General features: G+C 40.7%; 1 protein-coding gene across 1 annotated transcript; it reads right to left on the bottom strand.

Moving 5' to 3' along the window:
- Positions 1–1,545: 1,545 nt before the first annotated feature.
- LOC119263290 (obscurin-like) lies at positions 1,546–7,338 on the bottom strand. The gene is made up of 5 exons (XM_037538173.1): positions 7,246–7,338; positions 6,842–7,138; positions 3,718–4,038; positions 3,484–3,577; positions 1,546–1,909 (listed from the first exon to the last, which is right to left on the bottom strand). Exons 1-5 carry the CDS (start codon positions 7,289–7,291, stop codon positions 1,891–1,893), a joined length of 777 nt encoding a protein of 258 aa, XP_037394070.1. The 5' UTR covers positions 7,292–7,338; the 3' UTR covers positions 1,546–1,890.
- Positions 7,339–19,196: the final 11,858 nt, after the last annotated feature.

The following is a 19,196-nucleotide window of genomic DNA, read 5'->3' as shown; positions in this document are numbered from 1 at the left end:
AGCCACTGAGTGCCATTTACTCCCATTCACTGAGGACTCACACGGGTGCCCTCTGCTGTTTAACAGTCCTGTTTTTGATATAACAGGGAATAGGGAGTGGCCAGGCTCCTCATAAATCAGCTCTGGCTTTAGTCCTGTTAGCCTTTGTTAGCTGTATTTCTCTTCCTGTGATTCTTTGTTGTTAGTCTACAACTGTTTGTCTGTGTATTGGCTTTAGACACCTTTAAACTGGTGCCTTTCTCCTAGGAGGAAAGGAAGATTAGACTTAGCGCGCACCTACATTTACATCAGTAGGTATTTTTATTGTCTATACACACTAGGTTAGATGCAGGTACCACTCCTTTTACGTGTTGCTAGCCAGAGGTGTAAAGTTCAGGTGCAGAAAGTAAAAATCTTTCCCAGGATTTTATTCCAACTGCCTGGACAGCTCAGCTGGAGGTTTGATCTAACTAGAGAAGCCAGGCCGCTGGAACAAAATCCTGGGAAGGATTTTTACTTTCTGGACCTGAACTTTACACCTCTGTTGCTAGCTTAACATAATGTGGCAGGTAGAGCTGTTTAGTTCTTAGCTTAGAATAGCTGATGCTGATTTCTTTTCTTTGGTACTGTCTGCAGTCCTCTCCTGGGTAGGCTGCCCAGTCAGCCAGTAGAACTTTAACAACTTCTCTATAGTAACATGTTGTCCATAGCTTCTTTGTGTGTTTGGTTTGTTGCTCTGTATAACAAAACTTTATCTTAAAACTTCATCTGCATTGTACTGATCTCTGTACCCTTTTATTGCACTCCTCCTTTTGTTACTGTCCCTCCTCCTAGACACAAATCTATAGTTGGGATGTAACAAACGCTTATACTGCATGGAAAAGCAACTGTTGAAAAATTCTGCAGCTGCTTCTATGAAAAGAAAAGAGAGAGTAAACATGACAGCATGAAGTTTGAATCTGAACAACACAGACAATTTATTACTTCAGGACTCATATCTACAGACTGTTTCATCATGTTTTTTGGAATAAGAGTTTGGTGTAGTATGTAAACATTATTGAAATTTTAAAAATATGGTCCATATATTCAAAGATTTGTCCAAAATGATTCTTTTATGAATTCTTTGTTTTTGTGATGTTATAAAAACCAACACATTTACATACATCCATCTATTTAACCTGTGACAGTTTAGCCATTCAAATGTACCTTATGAGCATTTGAGGTTGGGCTGTTTTTTTGAGTGAAAAGAGGTTGTTTACATTGATTGTTCTTAAAGGTACAGTAACTAAAACAACAAAAAACATCATGAAAAAATCAATTTGGGCGCAGAAATTAATATTTGGTCGAGAAACTAAAACACCACGTTTTGGGTGGAAGTAGGTTGTGTGAATGTGGACGTTTCATACGGATGTAGGATATAAGTTAAGTCATCAAACACAGATGAGACTAATTCTGTATGCTGAATCAGATTCCTTCACAATTACTCCTCAGATTTCCTCTCAGTGTTTTACTCTCAAACACATCAGATTCATTATTGACTTTAAATCACAAAGAAAGACCACAAAATGAGAATCTTAAACTGATGTATTTATTATTTCATACTGTCTGTACAGAGAGAAGATTAAAATGGTGTAAAAGGCTCTGAGCTCTGTCTCTAATATAAAAATGTAAAGTTGTGGTTAGAAAGTGATATAAATGCAGAAGTATTTAGATTAAATCAGTGTTAAGGATGAGCATCAGAATGAGTTCAATCTCAGCGGTGTGATTTAAAGGGAGAGGAGAGCAGTATTTCCATAAAGCAGCGAATGGTTCAGTGAAAGCCCTGCAGAGAGGCCAGTGTGGGTGTGGATTCATTCTTTCTTCAGATGGAAATCAGCAGAGTGTGTGTTGATTTATCAGTTTTAGTGAAGATTAATGCGCAACACACATCCTGTAGAGAAACACACACACACACACACACACACACACACACACACACACACACACACACACACACACACACACACACACAGAGCTTAACAACAATAGATGAGTTTAAAAAACAGAGCTTTGAATTTAACACATATAACTGTAGTCAATTTTAATGATTGTGTATGTGATGTATTTTAAAATGAATTATAAAGAGCTTCTTCAGCTCCAGTGCAGAACTTTGAGTAAAAGTCTTCAGTTTGATGGAATGTTTAGTCACGTGTGCTATTTCACTGCTTTATTGGTTCTGCCCCCAGCAGATGTGCATCATTACCAATAGCAACAACACACAAAAGCCAGTGCTCCACACATTTTCAGAAATGTAAAATTGTAGCACTATTTTAACAGGCCCTGCTTTATGGTATTACAGCAGACACCCTACGTCATCATGCACAGTAGTTTCCTGCTTCAGGTACCAGCAGTAATATGGAGGTGCACAACAGTCTGTATTAAGCACAGCCCCACACTCTCCTCCTCCTGACAGGCACGGTAAGACTGGATTTATTCAGGACTAGACTGTCCATTCACAGAACACAGCAGTGGATGGTGCCTGTTTTTTTAACCTGTGGTTTAGTTCATGCTAATAATCTCATTACTTCTTTTAGCTAAATTTGACACTAAATCCAATGAATTATCAATGAACGATTCCAATCAGACTTGTTACTTAGCTGACCACATACCAGGGATGATCTGTTTTTTTTCTCAGGTTTAATCAGTAATGTGGAGTTCCACACTGTTTAATCCACATCCTACACCTCTCCTCTTGTCTTAATTTAAGCTGGTTTATCCAAACTCTTGAATTATCTTGAAGTATCCAGTTTAAAAACTTCCCCCACACAAAGCTGCACCACTGGGAGAGTGGTATGTATGGAGACCTTATCTGAATGTGTGTAGTAACAAGTTGCTAAGCTATGATTGGTCAATCTGTGTTTAGGGCCTAGCTTTAATGAAGGGTGTGGGCGGGGCATCAACAATGAACTTGATGTGAGCAATAGTTAGACTATTTTATTTACACTGATTAGCGTTGACCAAACGTGCATTGCAGCTCCAGCCATACCAATCCATTCTGGAGTAGTCACTTTAGATTAGTGCCCTCTTACACATGTTATGGGGCTTTTAAATAACATACATTGATGCTTAGAAGTGATTTACTCATTGATGGGTTTGTTGATCTGTGGAAGAATATTTGTACTTTTTCTACCTGAGCACACGCTAAACTCACCCTAAATCTAGGTTGTAACCATGTTGATTTGTGATGTATTTGATCTGCTGTGTCTTTGTTAAAGAAGAATCACCTGTTAGCATCAGATAAATACACTCTTGTACAAAAAAATGGAGTGGAGTGCAGACGTACTGCTGTTACTGAGAACACCAGCCAACCTGCCGTGTTGTTTAATTGTTCATAATACATTTAGTACATTCTGCCACCCTTGCTTAAGTGCCACTATAGGCGACTGTCTCATTGACCTGTATGAATGCAACAGTGGGTGTTAATTATTTTCATAAATCGGACTCAGTGAGGCTGTTGGGACTCACATGATTCTCTCACTTTCAGTCACGGCTGTAGATGGATGATCTTCTGATGGAGTTGTTGGGTCTGTTGTCCATAAGCGTGTTGGAGTTTCTCTCACTGCAGAGATAAATAACAACCAAACACATGGACATGAATATCTGTTACCATCACTGTTCATTTTGACAAGAACAGTCATTATTAATAAATATTAATATACATGCTCACAGACATTACATAGAACTGGAGAAACAATTTACCTTTAACATGAAGTCTGACGTCTTTATGATCTCCCTGGACTGAACAGCTGTAGTCTCCCTGATCCTCTTCAGTCAGGTCTGATATGAGTAGAGAGAGGTTTCCTGAGTACTTATTGGTCAGTCGGACTTTGTCTCTGTGCTGTCCAGTCTGTGTAGAGTATATTTCTTCAATGTTATAAATTCCAGATTTTGCTGATCTAAACTTCCATTTAACAGTGTGTGGTTTGGTCTGTAGGTCAGTGCAGGAGCAGAGCAGGACTACAGATTCTCCTGAGAACCTCGTCACCTCCTCGGTTTCTCCACTCTTCATCAGATCACAACCTGAAAAAATGAAACCTTTAAGAGTGATCAGCACTACTTGTAATATTTATTTCTACTGTTATACATTTTACTGTTACTGCTACAATCTAAAGTGTCCATGTGAAACCAGATCTGTGAATCTTCATATTAAGTCTTGTGTCATGCCTACTGCTGAGTACACTCCTTCTCTCTGTTCCTTGCAACCAGCAGATTCTGTAGTATCCATGGACTGTGAAGAGCACTACCACTCCCATGAGCCTCTGGGGGAACCTATGTCTCCACCCTCATCTCTGTCAGTCAATTGATTCTCTTTTCTATGGTCTTCTAATGTCTCACCTGTTTGTCATGACATGCAATCAGTCAGGTAGCATATAAGCCCAGGCTTTGGGTTCATCAGTAAAAACGATTATTTGAGCTAAAGCTATCAAGATGTGGCAGGAAGCGTGGGATAAGAAAATGATAGGGAGACATCTTTATAATATTTAAAAACAAGCAGTGCCAGAGTGACAACTGTAAACTGATGGAAAGAAGATACTGTAGTTGCTAGTCTACATATCAGACATTTTGGGTTAAATCATTTTTTATTTAGGATTTATTTAGGATTTAATGAAGCTCGTATCGATTTAATCTTCACTGTTACTTTCATTGGAAAGCAGACGTGTCCTTTTGTAAAGTGTCCTCATTCTCATTGCTTTCACTCACTCATCACATATGTTTACAAAACAGTTAACACAGCTCTTACAGAAAACATAGAATTTCACCAGATATCTGTAAAATTTCAATCAGAAAATACTCATATTTATAACTACCTTCTTTATAAACTACATTGGTGCATAGCTGTTGACTCAGCTATCAGCTGTCATTGGTTGCTGACCATAAGCATGGATAAGGCTGTAGACATATATTTATCTGCAAAAAGTAAAAGGTAAGACTGTCATTATTGTAAAACTGATTGGGACGCCTTCAGACAGTGGCTTCTATCAGATACTGTAACCATGTGTTTTCAAAACAATGCACTGTACACCCCCATTACGCAATCAGGGGAAAAAATATAAGTAGAAAGCAACAATGTCCGAAACTTGGAATGGAGGTTATTTGTCAATAGAGGCATGTGTTATTGGTAAGTCTATTATTGCTTAAACGTGATTTATACAATGGCAGTCTTACCTATTGAGATTTTATTTAAAAAATGGATTTCAAGTATAGTGGAAGCTACAGTGCATCAACTTATATTTGGGTGGGATCCAATTCATTTCAGAAATTTCTGTTCAGTATTGTATGTATACGAAGGCCTTTAGTTTGATTCCCTCTGACAGTCCCTCTACTGACACACTCAGACCTGTGGTTTGGTATCATTTGGCACAATGTTGCCTTCTTCTAGGAAAAGATATGAAATTTACACCCCCTCCCAAATTGTGATATTGTTTGCAGCACATTCCAAATCTCTATACAGTAAAGTATCATCGGATAGTGCAGCTCTAATAATGGTGAAGAGGTTGAAACTGACTACTGTAGTTTGTGGGTTTTTATTGTTGTTTATTAATTGAAGGAAAATTTGCTCTCCTGATTGTAAGTTGTTTTCTTTTGTAGACAGTTTATCTCCTCCCATTCAACTAATGTGTCTTTCTGCTTGGGCTACTTTTGAAGGCAGTGCAGTATTCAGCTGCCAAACAGAACAGTGGGTTTTTACATATATCTGTATTAAAGGAACAGTAACTAATGCAGACACTGACTGGAAAATAGTCATGAAAACATAAGCATAAACGTAGAAGACAACAGCCTAATTCTGCAATTTTTTCTGCTCAATGAAAATGCTCTTCTGTTGAACAAAGACCAAAAACCCACTGAAGTTCACTAAAAAATTACCGGGAAGGTCACCTCTAGCCATAAATCACCAGCTGACGGTGACCACTGCAACCACACTCACTAACACATAAACACATGCATATCACAATTAAACACATGCAACACACACACACACTTTTTAAATTAACAACAACTTTAACAACAGCAACAAATATGTATTTCTGATGAAGGGGGGGGGGGGGGGGGCTGCAGCTTTGCATATCACACCCCAGAGCTCTCTTTGAAATACCGAGCCCATAGCAGATGCCACAATATCAATTTGAATTAACACCAGCAGCGAATCTACAGCGTCTTCTTAGTTTTTATATGCAGTAGCGATGATGGTGAAATAGTGCAAAATCTGGAAAAACATGTTTACATCTTAAATTGTGTAGAAATGTGTGTGTGGGGGGACATATGTACTCAAACACAATAAAACTAGCATCATGCATTCAGCCAAGAGCAAACCAGTTTCTAGCTTCAGAGTTTTCTGCATGCTGTGTCTGTTTCACCACATCATGTAATTTTCCTCCTGGAGATTATATAGAAGCTCTTATGGTTGGAGTGATGTTTAATGAACAAGAACATAGTGTTACAGATACATCTGAGAACAAAGAGACACATGAACACTTGGAATGAGCAGTTCTTTCAAATGTTGCGTGAAGATTTCTCTAACAGTTTGAGCTCATGTGTTAAATATATCGTGAATGAGCTGCAAAACACAGCAGCCAACCAGAAAAGATGTCATGATCAGCACTACAGTAGTTATTCACCTTCACTGCTTTTTATTCACATTTGTTTGAGGTAATATGCTTTGCTAAAAATCAAAATGGCATCCAAACGTAAGATTTTAAATCATCACAGCTGCTAATTTAATGCCTCCTTCATGATTATGTCAGTATTCTTTGTAAGAGATGCATGTTTGACACAACTGACTTTCAATCATAATGAACTTTCACTGAGTATTTAAACTGTTTACCTTTAATAAACAGCCTGAAGAATCTGCTTTCCTTCTCAGTCTGACACCTGTAGTCTCCATCATCTTCTTCTCTCAGGTCAGATATGAGCAGAGAGAGATTAGCAGGAGAGTCGTCATTAAACTGCTGAAGTCTGTCTCTGTACTGATCAGCACTGAACACTTCAGTCCACTCTTTCCCTCTATAGACCTGCCAGGTGACTCTCTGAGGTTTGGTCTGTAGGTCAGTGCAGGAGCAGGGCAGCACTACTGAGCCGCCAGTGTGTCCTCTGACCACTATTTCCCCTGAGAGAGAGCAGCCTGCACACACACACACACACACACACACAAAGAACACCTCACATTTTATTATGAATTAGAGAAATCATCCAGAGCTCTGAATGAAGGTGTGAAATAACTGCTCTCACCTGCAGTGAAGTGAAACACAACAAGCAGAAGATACAAACACTCCATCACCACTGATTCTTCTACACACACTAATGTCCCTCAAAGAGAAACACACACTCTTTCCCACACTGCCTGTGTGTCTCTCTCTCATATTCTATTTGCTCCTCAGGAAACCACAACAACCACTACGTCATTTCTCCTTTTTCACAACCTCTCAGTGCCTCTACTGATCACTAACATGTTTCACTGTGATTATGCACTTTGTCTACTGCAAGTGACTAATAAACACACTTAAACAGAGATGAGTACAAAAATAGAGGACAATCCTTACTAATGTCTATAAATATTTAGAATAACAAATTACTAAATCAGATGAACAGAAACATTTATGTAGGCATTTTAGTCCTAGAGATTTTAGAAAAGCTCCTCAGGCAGAGGTTTTGTTACATGTTGCAGCTACATATGAGAATAAGGAGTACAAATCAACTTTAAAGTGAGCCATTCTATGTAATCCTGAGCCACTGAAGCAGGTGGTTGATCAGAGGTGGAAAAGGTTTGGTTACTCAAAACTTGCCTTAACAGGAAGCGGTCGATAACTTTTAAAAATAGAATGATCTAATGCTGCAAAACTAAAGCCAGAGAGCTTTAAATTCCAGGAAACGACCCTTCAATATTTGTTACATGACTTGTAGTAGCTTCATTAGATAAAAAGACAGAAACTGTAACATATGCATGACAGAAATTGTAATAAGATAAATACAGACATATATTTTGGCTAAAATATGGGCATCAAATATCTTTGTAACCCTCTTTTCTTCCTCTTTGCTTGTTTCACAAAGGCAGAAGTCTTTAAAGTAGTCACTATTACAGCAGCCAAATATTCAAGGCTGTGAGTTCCACAGTCCCCGAGTTTAACAATTCTCAAATCAACTCTTAAACGCAGCAGTCCCCTATTCAGTAGTCTTTGGTATCAACAGTACTTACCAGCAGTCCATAGTATCAATAGATCACTCGATCCTGCCACTGAAATCCACATACATAAGGATGCTGGAAAGTATGGCTGAATATGAGGCAGCCATGGGACCAACCCTTGTGAAGTGGTTTAGGGCAGCGCCTGCATCAGAAACTGCATAAAACTGTCTACTGGCCAGCAACAGGCAGAGGTTCAAAGCCTTTCGAATGTGGAGACTATTTGGGGGAATCGCTTTTCTTGGAAAAATAAGAATTTTTCCTTTTTTAATTTTCTTCATGACCATCACTATGACTTGTAGCTGGTAAGGGGGAATCAGAGGCCTGTTTACCAGTAGGTGAACTTTTGGTTTCTTAATGTACGTCTATAAATAGAGATGCTGCTTGCGTCTAAACTTGCAGTTCATGCAGTGTCTGTGCACCTTCATCAGTACCTACCCCTTGTTCATCTAGCTTAATAACAACAGCACTCTGTTCATCCTTTCTCAGGCTTGAACTCATAGACTGGAAGAACATTTACGTTAACATTTACATTTACAGCATTTAGCAGATGCTGTTATCCAGAGCGACTTATAAAAAGCACTTTGTTGTCTTCCTAGAGAAAGTATCTTTGCTAGTTACAAACAGGTTAGAGAGGTTAGAGAGAAAGCTGGACCTGAGCTCAGATGTTGCTAGAAGCAAAAACTCCATTTGATACCTAGAGAACAAGATGCAGAATTATACACAGCGCAGTGAAATGCGTTTTAGTAAAAGTGGACAGTAACGAAGTTCATTATTGTACTTTACTGAAGTATTTCTATTTTGGATTACTTATTACTTTCACTCCACTACATTTCAAAGTCTAATATCTCACTTTTTACTCCACTACATTATGTGAAATCTGCTGTTACTTTTGGTTAATGTGTGTATAAAAACGTAACGTCAAAACAAAAGAAGCGTGAAGCAAGAACACCAATCAGGACACAGTGCACTTTGTTTTGAGCTTGTTTTGACCTGTTGGACATACAAAGCTGTGCAGAAAGAGCTGAGGAGGAAGATCTGGGAGGGGAAAGCTAGCTATAGGAGGAAGATGGAGGAACAGCTAGAGCAGAATAATGTCAGCGGAGTCTGGAAAGGCCTTAAAGCAATCTCCGGCCACAAGAAGTCCGACTCTCAGGCGGTAGGGTTTTTCAACAGGTATGATCACTCACCTGCCCCTCCCACTACACAGACATCTCTGCTGAAACCCTCCAGTCTGGCACTTCCTGCATGCTGCTCTACCCCCTCTCTCACACCCACCCCCAGCCCAACGACTCTCAGCTCACACCCACCCCCCACGGGTTTACAAAAAGCAAAATGTACATCATTAAGCCAAAATTCTGAATAAGGAAGACTAACATGATGCTAATTATCATTTTATTTTTATTTTATTTAGAGCATGCAGGCACGACTACCTGCACCACTTCAAATAAACATTGACATCTGCTGTGGAGGAATTTTGGCCAACGATGTTTTGCGAAATCACTTTAATTCAGCCACACTGGAAGTCTTTCAAGCTTGGACAGCCCGATTGTGGTGGCACAGCATCTCTGTGGGGTTCATATCAGGAATTTGATTAGGCTACGCCACCATTCAGAGGCGGACCGGCTCTTGATCCTGTGCTTCAGATCATTTGATGACTGTAATTTGTTACCTGTTTTCTCAGGTCGCCTTTGTCTCATGTTAAATTTAGTTTGAAGATCTGAAACAAAAGTCTGACAATAGAAGTGGGGGCAAATACTTTTTCACAGCAGTGCGCAACAAGGCTGGGATTTTAAAAGTTGAATGTGTTGTGTTTTTTTTTTTTTTTTTGTAACAGCATTGGATGTTCTCTTTTTGGGATATTTGCATTTGTTGCTTTTAATCCCTTAAACTGTAAGGGTCTGTAAACGGCCCCACTTTCTTCAATGCATAACTTATAGATTAGTTGTGTTGTTGTTACTGCATAATGTATAGCATTTGCTGCATAAATCTTTAGTTTAACAACCCCATTATATGCATGAAGATTAAAGGGTTAAAAACACAGATTTCATTAGCAGAAATGGGTTAAATGGTTTGAAGAGAGGAGCTATTTACTTTTTGCCTGTTTGATGGACAGCGGGTCCAGCATGAGGCTCATCGCAGCACTGCTAATGAACTTGTCCAAACTTCAGTAACCAAACACTGTCCATCCTCCCCTTGTGAGTTCTGTATTAGATGCAGCTCATTGGCTTGCAGATAGAGTAGGAGTTGATATTTCATTTGCAGCGTAATGGGAGTTAACCGCATTATGGTATTAGGTGCAGCGCATGCTGCAGATATTGCCTTCTCTAATGTGGATAGATGAAAGCGCTCACAGATGATATTTCCCTGCTTTATGTGGGCTGAAATGAAATACTGAAGTCTGTGATTAATAAAATATTCCTTCACTTTCTCTCTCTGGCTGGATAATTAACATGTTGTGGAATGTTGGGTGATTAGATGAAGGCAGGCTCTGTGCTTTGGGCTAGGTGGCGGGTTCAGCTGTTGCCTTTTTTTGTTGCCCGTGGTGATTATTATTATTATCATTATTGCAGGCCACGCAGCCAAATGTATTGGAATAAAGATTTAACCCCTTAACAAGGCATGGGTAAAGTGTTTGTACGCACTTCTATAACCTAAGAAGAGGTCCATTAGTTTGCTTTGGATTCCCTGTAGTTACTGAATAATAAGCCCTTGTATAAAATAAACCGGGAGTTTTAAAGGGTTAGTAGTTTGGCTGCAGATCATATGTTTGTCCTTAGTTATTGCAGTTTTAGCCTGTGCAGTTTTTCTGTTTTAATTATGTGCAGTGGTGCTTGAAAGTTTGTGAACCCTTTAGAATTTTCTATATTTTTGCATAAATATAACCTAAAACAACATCAGGTTTTTACACAAATCCTAAAAGTAAAGAGAACCCAGTTAAAGAAATGACAAAAATATTGTACTTGGTCATTTGTTTACTGTGGAAATTTATTCAATATCACATATTTGTGAAAGAAAAGCATTGCTAATAGAATGGGGTGCTCTAGAGCGGGTGTACATGAGCCTAACGTCACCATGCCCAATGCCAGACCTCTGCTGGAGGGGTACAAAGGACCCCAACATTGAGCTGTGGAGCAGTGGATCTGCATTCTCAGCCTTTGGGATTTGCTAGAGTAATCCAGAACCAAGCGTCAATGTACCTGACCTCACTGATACTCTTGCGTCTAAATGCAGTCAAGTCCTCACAGCAGTTTTCCAACAATCTCTCTCTCTCTCTCTCTTTCTCTCTTTCTCTCTCTCTTTTTCTCTCTCTCTCTCTCTGTAGGTTTTTGTGGAGAGTCTGCTGTGTTCTGGTCGTGAGGAGAACGTGAAGTTGGCAGGTCAGCTGATGCAACGGAGCGCCGTGTCTCAGGACGTCCCGGTTAGTGCTGCGTTCAGGGGCAAAGCCACACCTCGTGTGGCGTACACCCGCAGTGTGGAACTGGTGCTGGCCTCCGCCCGTGAATACTTCAACTACTCAGCCACGCTTACAGACCCCTGCATCAACCTGGCACAGTATGCTTCTTGCTTGTTTAGTTGCACTCAAACTACTCGAGAGCTAATGGAGCTAACGAGTAATGGAAACACATGCACACCAGTTAACGTTGTACATATTGAATGGCTAAATCCTGCTCTGTTACGGCTCCATAGCAGAATCAGATTAGTAGGTAAAAGTTGCCCCTGTCCCAACTTCTTTGGAACATGTTGCAGGCATCAAATTCAAAATGAGTGAATGTTTGCAAAAAACAACATTAAATATCTTGTCTTTGTAGTGTATTCAATTGAATATAGATTGAAAAGGATATGCAAATCATTGTATTCTGTTTTTATTTATGTTTTACACAACGTTCCAACTTCATTGGAATTGGGGTTGTAATTATCTGTTAATATAAGCCTGTTTCACAATGCGCTGCGCTACAGTCCCCAGCATGCACTGCTACGTAATGTGCAGTCCGACTCTCCTACCCCAGTAACAACCTATAGGACAGCGGTTACACCTCAGTTCTGCACAATTCTACACAGTTCCACACCAGTGATATCATCAAAATGTATTTCAACTGCTGTTCAACCAATATTAACACCTAACGTTAGCTCAGCAGCTCAGATATGGAGCCCAATGGAGCACCTCAGGAAATTTTACATTTAGAATATTTCAAATGTGCATGTAATATTTTGAGGTCTTCTATGAGTGTCTGTCTTTTACTGTAATTTTTCTGCATATTTTGAATATGAAATTTTGTTGACATTTTTTAAAATGGGCCTTTTACTGTTTGAGTTTGACACCCCTGCTATAAATGGTGATTTTGTAAATATATAGCCTGTTACTATCATAATAAATGCATTAGGTTTAAATAGATCATAATATAATCCTTGTAAATATTTAAGGTCTGAATAGTCTTTTTACAGTGGGACCACAGTTAGAACTCATTCTGTAGAATGGTCCATATACGTCTATGCATCCCTACGTATATAAAATGCTATGAACATCTTAAAGTGCTTGTGGAAACTGACATCCAAATAATCTTACATGTCAAACCAAATCTCCTCCGACTTACTTTAAAAAACATTCTCCCGAGCGTTAGCTTCTATCTCAGTAACTACCACCATCATAAAGTGCTGAAATGTTATTACATCCTCAATTATGGAGACAGTCATGTTGAAGCCACTTTGGTTCATTATGATTTTATTTCCCCAAAGATTGCTCTGGTGTGTCATTACTCCTGGCAGATCTCAGCTCGGCTGTATAATGTTGTAGTCATGTTGAGATCTTCATTCGAAGTCGATGACCGTTCCATTTTTACGTGTGAATATTTCTTTGCTATCTCCGCTCACAAATTTTCCCTCCTGCAGCAGCCTTTACTGTCTGAGAGATGGCTGCTTACATCTGACCTAACAGCTTCTTCACTGTGGTTACGCTCTCTGCGATAATAATCCTCGGCTTGGTGTTTTTGTGTGAAATTATCTGAAGTGAAGTGATTTGAAGCTGTCAGGTTTGGGAGTTGGGATGTTCCTAGAATTAATCTCTCTCTCTCTCTCTCTCTCTCTCTCTCTCTCTCTCTCTGTCTCTCTCTCTCTCTCTCTCTCTCTCTCTCTCTCTCTGTCTCTCTCTCTCTCTCTCTCTCTCTCTCTCTCTCTCTCTCTCTCTCTCAGACCCCAGACGAAGGTCACAAAAGCCCTACATGACCAAGTGGACTCTCTGGAGAAACATCTGAGGTAATGGCCAATTAAGGCAAGGAGAGGGCACCTTGGAGGAGTGCTGATAAACAGAGAACGAGGGAGACTAAAGAGGACAGAGGGTTTCTGTGAGATCTTTAAATAATTAAAGATTCCTTCCCTCATCCGATCTGAGAGTATGGTATTGTAGCAGATCAAAACATAGATGAAATCATCAGAATCAGTTGTTTTACACATCATCCAGTTCTGGTCCTTTCTTAACTGTATTGCGCTCTCTTGCTCTCTGTTTACATTGGTGTGACCATAATTTAAATTATTTTTAATACTTGGTTGTAAATCGTTTGAGGTCAGTAACTGTCTGAAATATGGAACCCATAGACTTCACCAGATGCTGGGTTTCTTCTTTGGTGACGCTCTACCAGGCCTTTATGTCTGAGTGGATCACAATTAGATGATTGGCTTGGCCATTGCTAACCATTGCTCTTCTTTGCTTTAAAAAAAAAAGTCGTGTTGCATTCGTAGTATGCTTCAGGGCCCCATCCATCTGCACTGTGAAGCACCATCCAATGTTTTGAAGTTTTTGGCTGAATTTGAGCAGATAATAAAGCCTTATACACTTTAGAATTCAACCAGCTGCTTTTATCAAGTCACATAGTCATTAAATACAAGAGAACCACTTCCACTTATAAGCATACATGCCCACACGCTGACAATACCTCCACCATGCTTCACAGATGAGGTGGTATGCGTTGAATCATTCCATACTTTTCCCATTCTTTTCCATCATATTTCAGATTAAGGATGGCTTGCTTCACTGGCAGTGACAACTCTTTGAACTATATATTGAGAGCTAGATTCCAAGTGCAAATGTCATGCTTGAAATCAACTCAAGACCTTTTATCTGCTTACTTGTAAGTGAAATATTGAGAGCATTACACACATCTGGCCATGGAACAGCTGTGCAGCTCATTGTCTAGTGATTTTGGAGAGACAAAGTCTGCATCTTTCACCTTATTTGGATTAAATTCATTATTTAATTTCTGCTCTAGTATACTGTGGTAGACGGCTAATATTGTATTATTAATTGATGTGCAAATTTTTAGGAACTAAAGTTGTATATGAAAACAACCTGACATGGGCTTGTAATATCTGGAATGGTAGTTTTTCAACTGTAGTTATAATGGTTGTGTGACATAATTAAACTAGCAGCATGTAAAATGTAGTCATTGTGCGTATTAAAGAAAATTGAGTTGCACTTTACTTGAATTCTGCTACTTAGTATTGACATAAACATGCCATAAACATGTCATAGCAGATGTCATATGCTATCTTGATATTCACAAATTATATCACATATTTAGTAAGGTATATAGTAATATATTCTATATATAGAAATCTGAAAGTAGCAAATTCAAAACAGTGTAAACATTAAAAGATGGAAGAGCTTCTCTCTCTTTTTTTATTTATTTATTTTATTTATTTTTAATTTGTGGAGATCCAATACTTTATTGTTTGCTGTTGTTCTTGTTCTTTCCACTGTTGTTCTATCGTCCTCATCGTCCTCGTCGCTCTTCTCTTTCTCCTATTTAGACAGGACCTAAAAGCCGGCATTCTTTTTGCTGGGAAAGCTGGTGCTAAAACTCTTCCTCAGAATGAGTTTCTCCAGAAACTGCACCCTATCCTCTCCCGTCTCACACTCCTCCAGACCTTTACGTAGCTGTGACAACCTGTCTCTCCTCTGGATGCAGTCCATCAGGCCAGAAGATATCCTGGACTCTGTGCCTCTTGATGTATCGTCCTGCATCACAGAGGGAATGATGTCCAATCGGGGCAGCGTGGAGGGGGTTATCACATTACTTTGCGCTTCATCAGGAGGGCAGCGGGGAAAGAGGGAATTCTCCACCAGATTCTCCATTGTTCTTCCTGCATGTATGATCTGGTGAGAGTATCCATAGCCCAAAGAGCCGTAGGTGAACGCCAGCTCTGCATCCAGCTTGCAAACTTTCTGATGTCCGAGCCGCAAGTCAAACTTGTGGTTGACTGAAGATTTCTTAAGGATTTCCTGCAGCTTGATGCTGTCTCTCCCTATGATTCTAGGGGCAGCTGTGTCAGGATCAGAAATAACCAGCTCCACCACCACTAAGCTTGACTGCTTGACCCCAAAAACCTCCTCCTGTATCTGTAGGGAAAAGTGCTTCCATTCGTTGAAGCACATGGGGTCGTTGTAGGGCTGCTGCACAGAGTACTTTACCATTCCCTCAATAGTGACCCGCACAGTAGCCCAAGTGCCTTTCTTCACAGGGGCATTTTTACCGAAGGCGCTGCAGGTCTTGAGGTGTACAGTCAGGACCCCTGTCGGCGCCCCGAGTGCAATCAATTTGCGTGGAGGAGAAACTTGCTCATCCTCCTCTTTTTTGTCCTCAGCTTGAACTTGCTGACCTGAGAAATGGACTCTCACATGCTGCACCAAGGACTGAACAGAGGACAGCACACGCTGCAGCATCTGGCTTCCAAATGACCTCCGTGCTGCAGGCTCCACCTGTTCAGTGTCCACCTCGATGCACACTGCTCCCCCACCGTCATGGCCACTCCACGCCGTTTTCTCCTCGGCTGTCTGTGCACTCACTGATCCGTCCGTCTGGATCCGAGTCAGAGTCTCTGAAGCCTGTACTTGTGCTTCTGACTCAGCGAAAGCCTGAGGCTGTGGTCCGGCTTCCTGAGGGACAGCACCGCTCTCATTCCTCACGCGGTCCTCTGCAGTGGGATGTGTGCTGCGGTTAGATGGGGAGGAAGTGGATGGTTTAGGCTTCCATAGCTCCTGGACAGCACTTTCCTGCTGGATTCCATCAATAACGGACTCTTCAGAACTCCAGCGCTGAGCTTCCTTTTCAGGCCTGGATGACTTCTGTCTGTGAGGGGACAGCTTCTTCATCCGCTTGGCCCTACGCAGCTCTTTTCTCTCTATGTGCTTCCGTCTTGCCATTTCTTCCTCTACACTTACAGTGATGGCTACTTCCATGCTGTTCTGGTTGGTAACCTTTTCTTCCTTTCTCTGTTTTTCTTTCTGCATCAGCCTCTCCTTCATGGCCTGCAGCTCTCTCGTCAGATTCTTGTCTCTCTTTTCAATTGCCAGAGTCTTCTGTTCTTTTCTGGCTATCTTCTCTTTGATCTTCTTCAGCTTTTCTCCTCTTGCATGGAAGCTCGCGATCACCATCTCATTATGTTTCACCTTTTCTTCCAAACATCTGATGATGTTCTCTCGGTGAAACTGCTCCGTTCCCATCTCACTCTTACAGATTTCCTCCCGTTTCCTCTGCTTCTCTCCCTTTCTCTTTTCCTTTTTGGAGAGGGTGATTTTGGGGAAGCAGTTGCCTGAGGACCCGCAGGCTGTGGGGCTGGGTGGGGGACACAGCTCTGTCTCCTGCTCCATTCCCCGTGGATCTGCTGACTGTGTCGTCTTGCACGGCTTTTTGTTTGTCTTACTCTTTCTCAATTCCGCCTTCTCTTTATCCATTGTTGTGCTCTTTTGTTGCTCTCACCGATGAAACAGCTGCTGTCGCTACAATGACCAAAAACCGGCTGCTCACCGATATTTATAGACTTCTACCCGCCCCGGTATTTATACCCACCCCGGTATTTATACCCGCCCGTCGCTATGGAGACGAATCATTGTGACGTCATCGCGTTCTACAGTTTAAAGGACCACTGCAGTTGTGCGTCGTTCCATATTCCTCCTCACGCCCATATGAGCAACACCGTGCCAAGCCCCACCTCTCCATGGCCAGAACGAAGAGGGCCTCCGAGAAGTGGACTCGGAGAAATCGCCTCCGTCGCACCGCGTGCCAAACAACAACGATGCGTTTTGTCCTGTGTACATTCTCTCCCCAATACCACTGGATCCTCTGAACCACAAGATCGTAAAGAGCTATAATACTAATATATGTGATGATTGGTCCACGCAAAATACCCATTTTAAAACTACGACGCTGCCTTTTCCGCAGCTTCTTGTTTGAATATTCCCGTTCCACCTTAAATGGTGCAGCAGCTGTGAGTAGCTATCACGAACGTTAGCAAGCAAGACAAAATACTGACCTGTTAGTTCGATGAAACAGCAAAAATGAGTTAGTTATTCAGCTGTTAAGCGTTACTAGTGAAGCCTCCCCATATCGTGACTTTCTACCCTCCGTGAAGCTGAAGTCAGCTTTTTTTTCACCGGCTGCTTGTTCGTATTTCCCGCTCCACTTCAAATGGCGCGGCAGTTCAGAACGCGACTGCTGCACTTAAGGTGGAGCTGGAAAAGTCGGAACAAAAAGCTGGCCATGTCCTCAGAAAATGTTACCAGCATTAAAATAATGCGGATATTCTGAGAGCCGAAATGAGCGGATCGGGGGGCGATAACCTGCTTAAGGGGGCTGCCAGTCTAATGACGTGACTTCGGTGCAGCAGCTTTAGCTCACATGAAACAGTATTCATCCTTCAACTCTTCAGCGACCTCGTAATTCAGAGCACCCAGTTTTATCCGGGAGAAAAGGTTTCACAGGACAAAACGCATCGGGTTCTGAACATTGTTATTCAGCTCAGGGTGCGACAGAGGCGACCTTTCCAAAACGCTCCTCACTCCGGCCGCAAAGAACCGAAGCTCAGACCCGGAGCTCCCAACATGGGCCTAAGAGCGTGGCGCCAAATACAAAATACAAAATAAGGATTTTTTTACCCTTAATTTGTATAAGTTTTCTGTTTTAGGAAGAAATCAGAAAACATATTTAACACAAAGTTACACAAATGTCTCAACAACTAAATGAAATGTCAAAATGTCAGTGCGTCCAGGCTCTCTCGCTCTCTCTCCCTCTCTCTTGCTCTCTCTCTTTCTCTCGCTCTTTCTCTCACGCTCACCCTCGTTCTCTCTCGCTCTCTCTCTCTCTTTCTCTCACTGTCACCCTCGCTCTCTCTCTCGCTCTCTCTCTTTCTCTTTCTCTCACTGTCGCTCTCGCGCTCTCTTTCTCTGTGAGATGTAAACAGTGTGGAACTGCTCTCCTGACAGAAACACACTCTTTTGATTCGATTAAAATCCTGTCTGACGAAAAAAAAAACATGATGCAAGAGACTCTCTTTCCTTGCTTCTTTCACTATTTCTCTCTTATTCTTTCCTTCCCTTTCCTCCATTTTCTTTTATCCTTGTCGTTCTCTCCATGTTGTACTCTTTCTCCCTCTTCCCCTTTCTTTTTTGCTTCTTTCCCTCTCTCTCATTCTGTCCTACTCCACCTTTCTCTCATTTTCTCCTCCTTTTCTATTTCTCACTTTGCCTCTAACCTTTTTTTAATCTTAATCTCGCTATCTCTTTTCCTCATTCTTTACTCTCTCTCTTTTTCTCCCTTTAACTCTCTCTCCCTTTCCATCTTTTTCCTTTATCTCTTTCACACTCAAGTTCAAGTTTTGTCAACTTTATTGACAAGACAAATTTACATTTGTACTGTCAAAGCACAGCAAAATGATTTACATATCAAAAGTTAATTAATAAACAAACAAAATACAAACAATATTAATAACAAACAGACCATTATTAACATGATAATGCCACAATTAAGGAGAGAAAGTGTTAATTCTCAATAAAAAAAATAAAAATATATGTAATAATAAATAAAAACCTATTGAATGTGTAGTTTATAACAGGGAAGAGGAGAAAGGTATATAGTAATATATTCTATATATAGAAATCTGAAAGTAGCAAATTCAAAACAGTGTAAACATTAAAAGATGGAAGAGCTTCTCTCTCTTTTTTATTTATTTT

Source organism: Pygocentrus nattereri, chromosome 4, assembly GCF_015220715.1.
Source record: "Pygocentrus nattereri isolate fPygNat1 chromosome 4, fPygNat1.pri, whole genome shotgun sequence".
NCBI lineage: Eukaryota > Metazoa > Chordata > Actinopteri > Characiformes > Serrasalmidae > Pygocentrus > Pygocentrus nattereri.
This window is presented reverse-complemented; position numbering and strand designations above follow the sequence as displayed.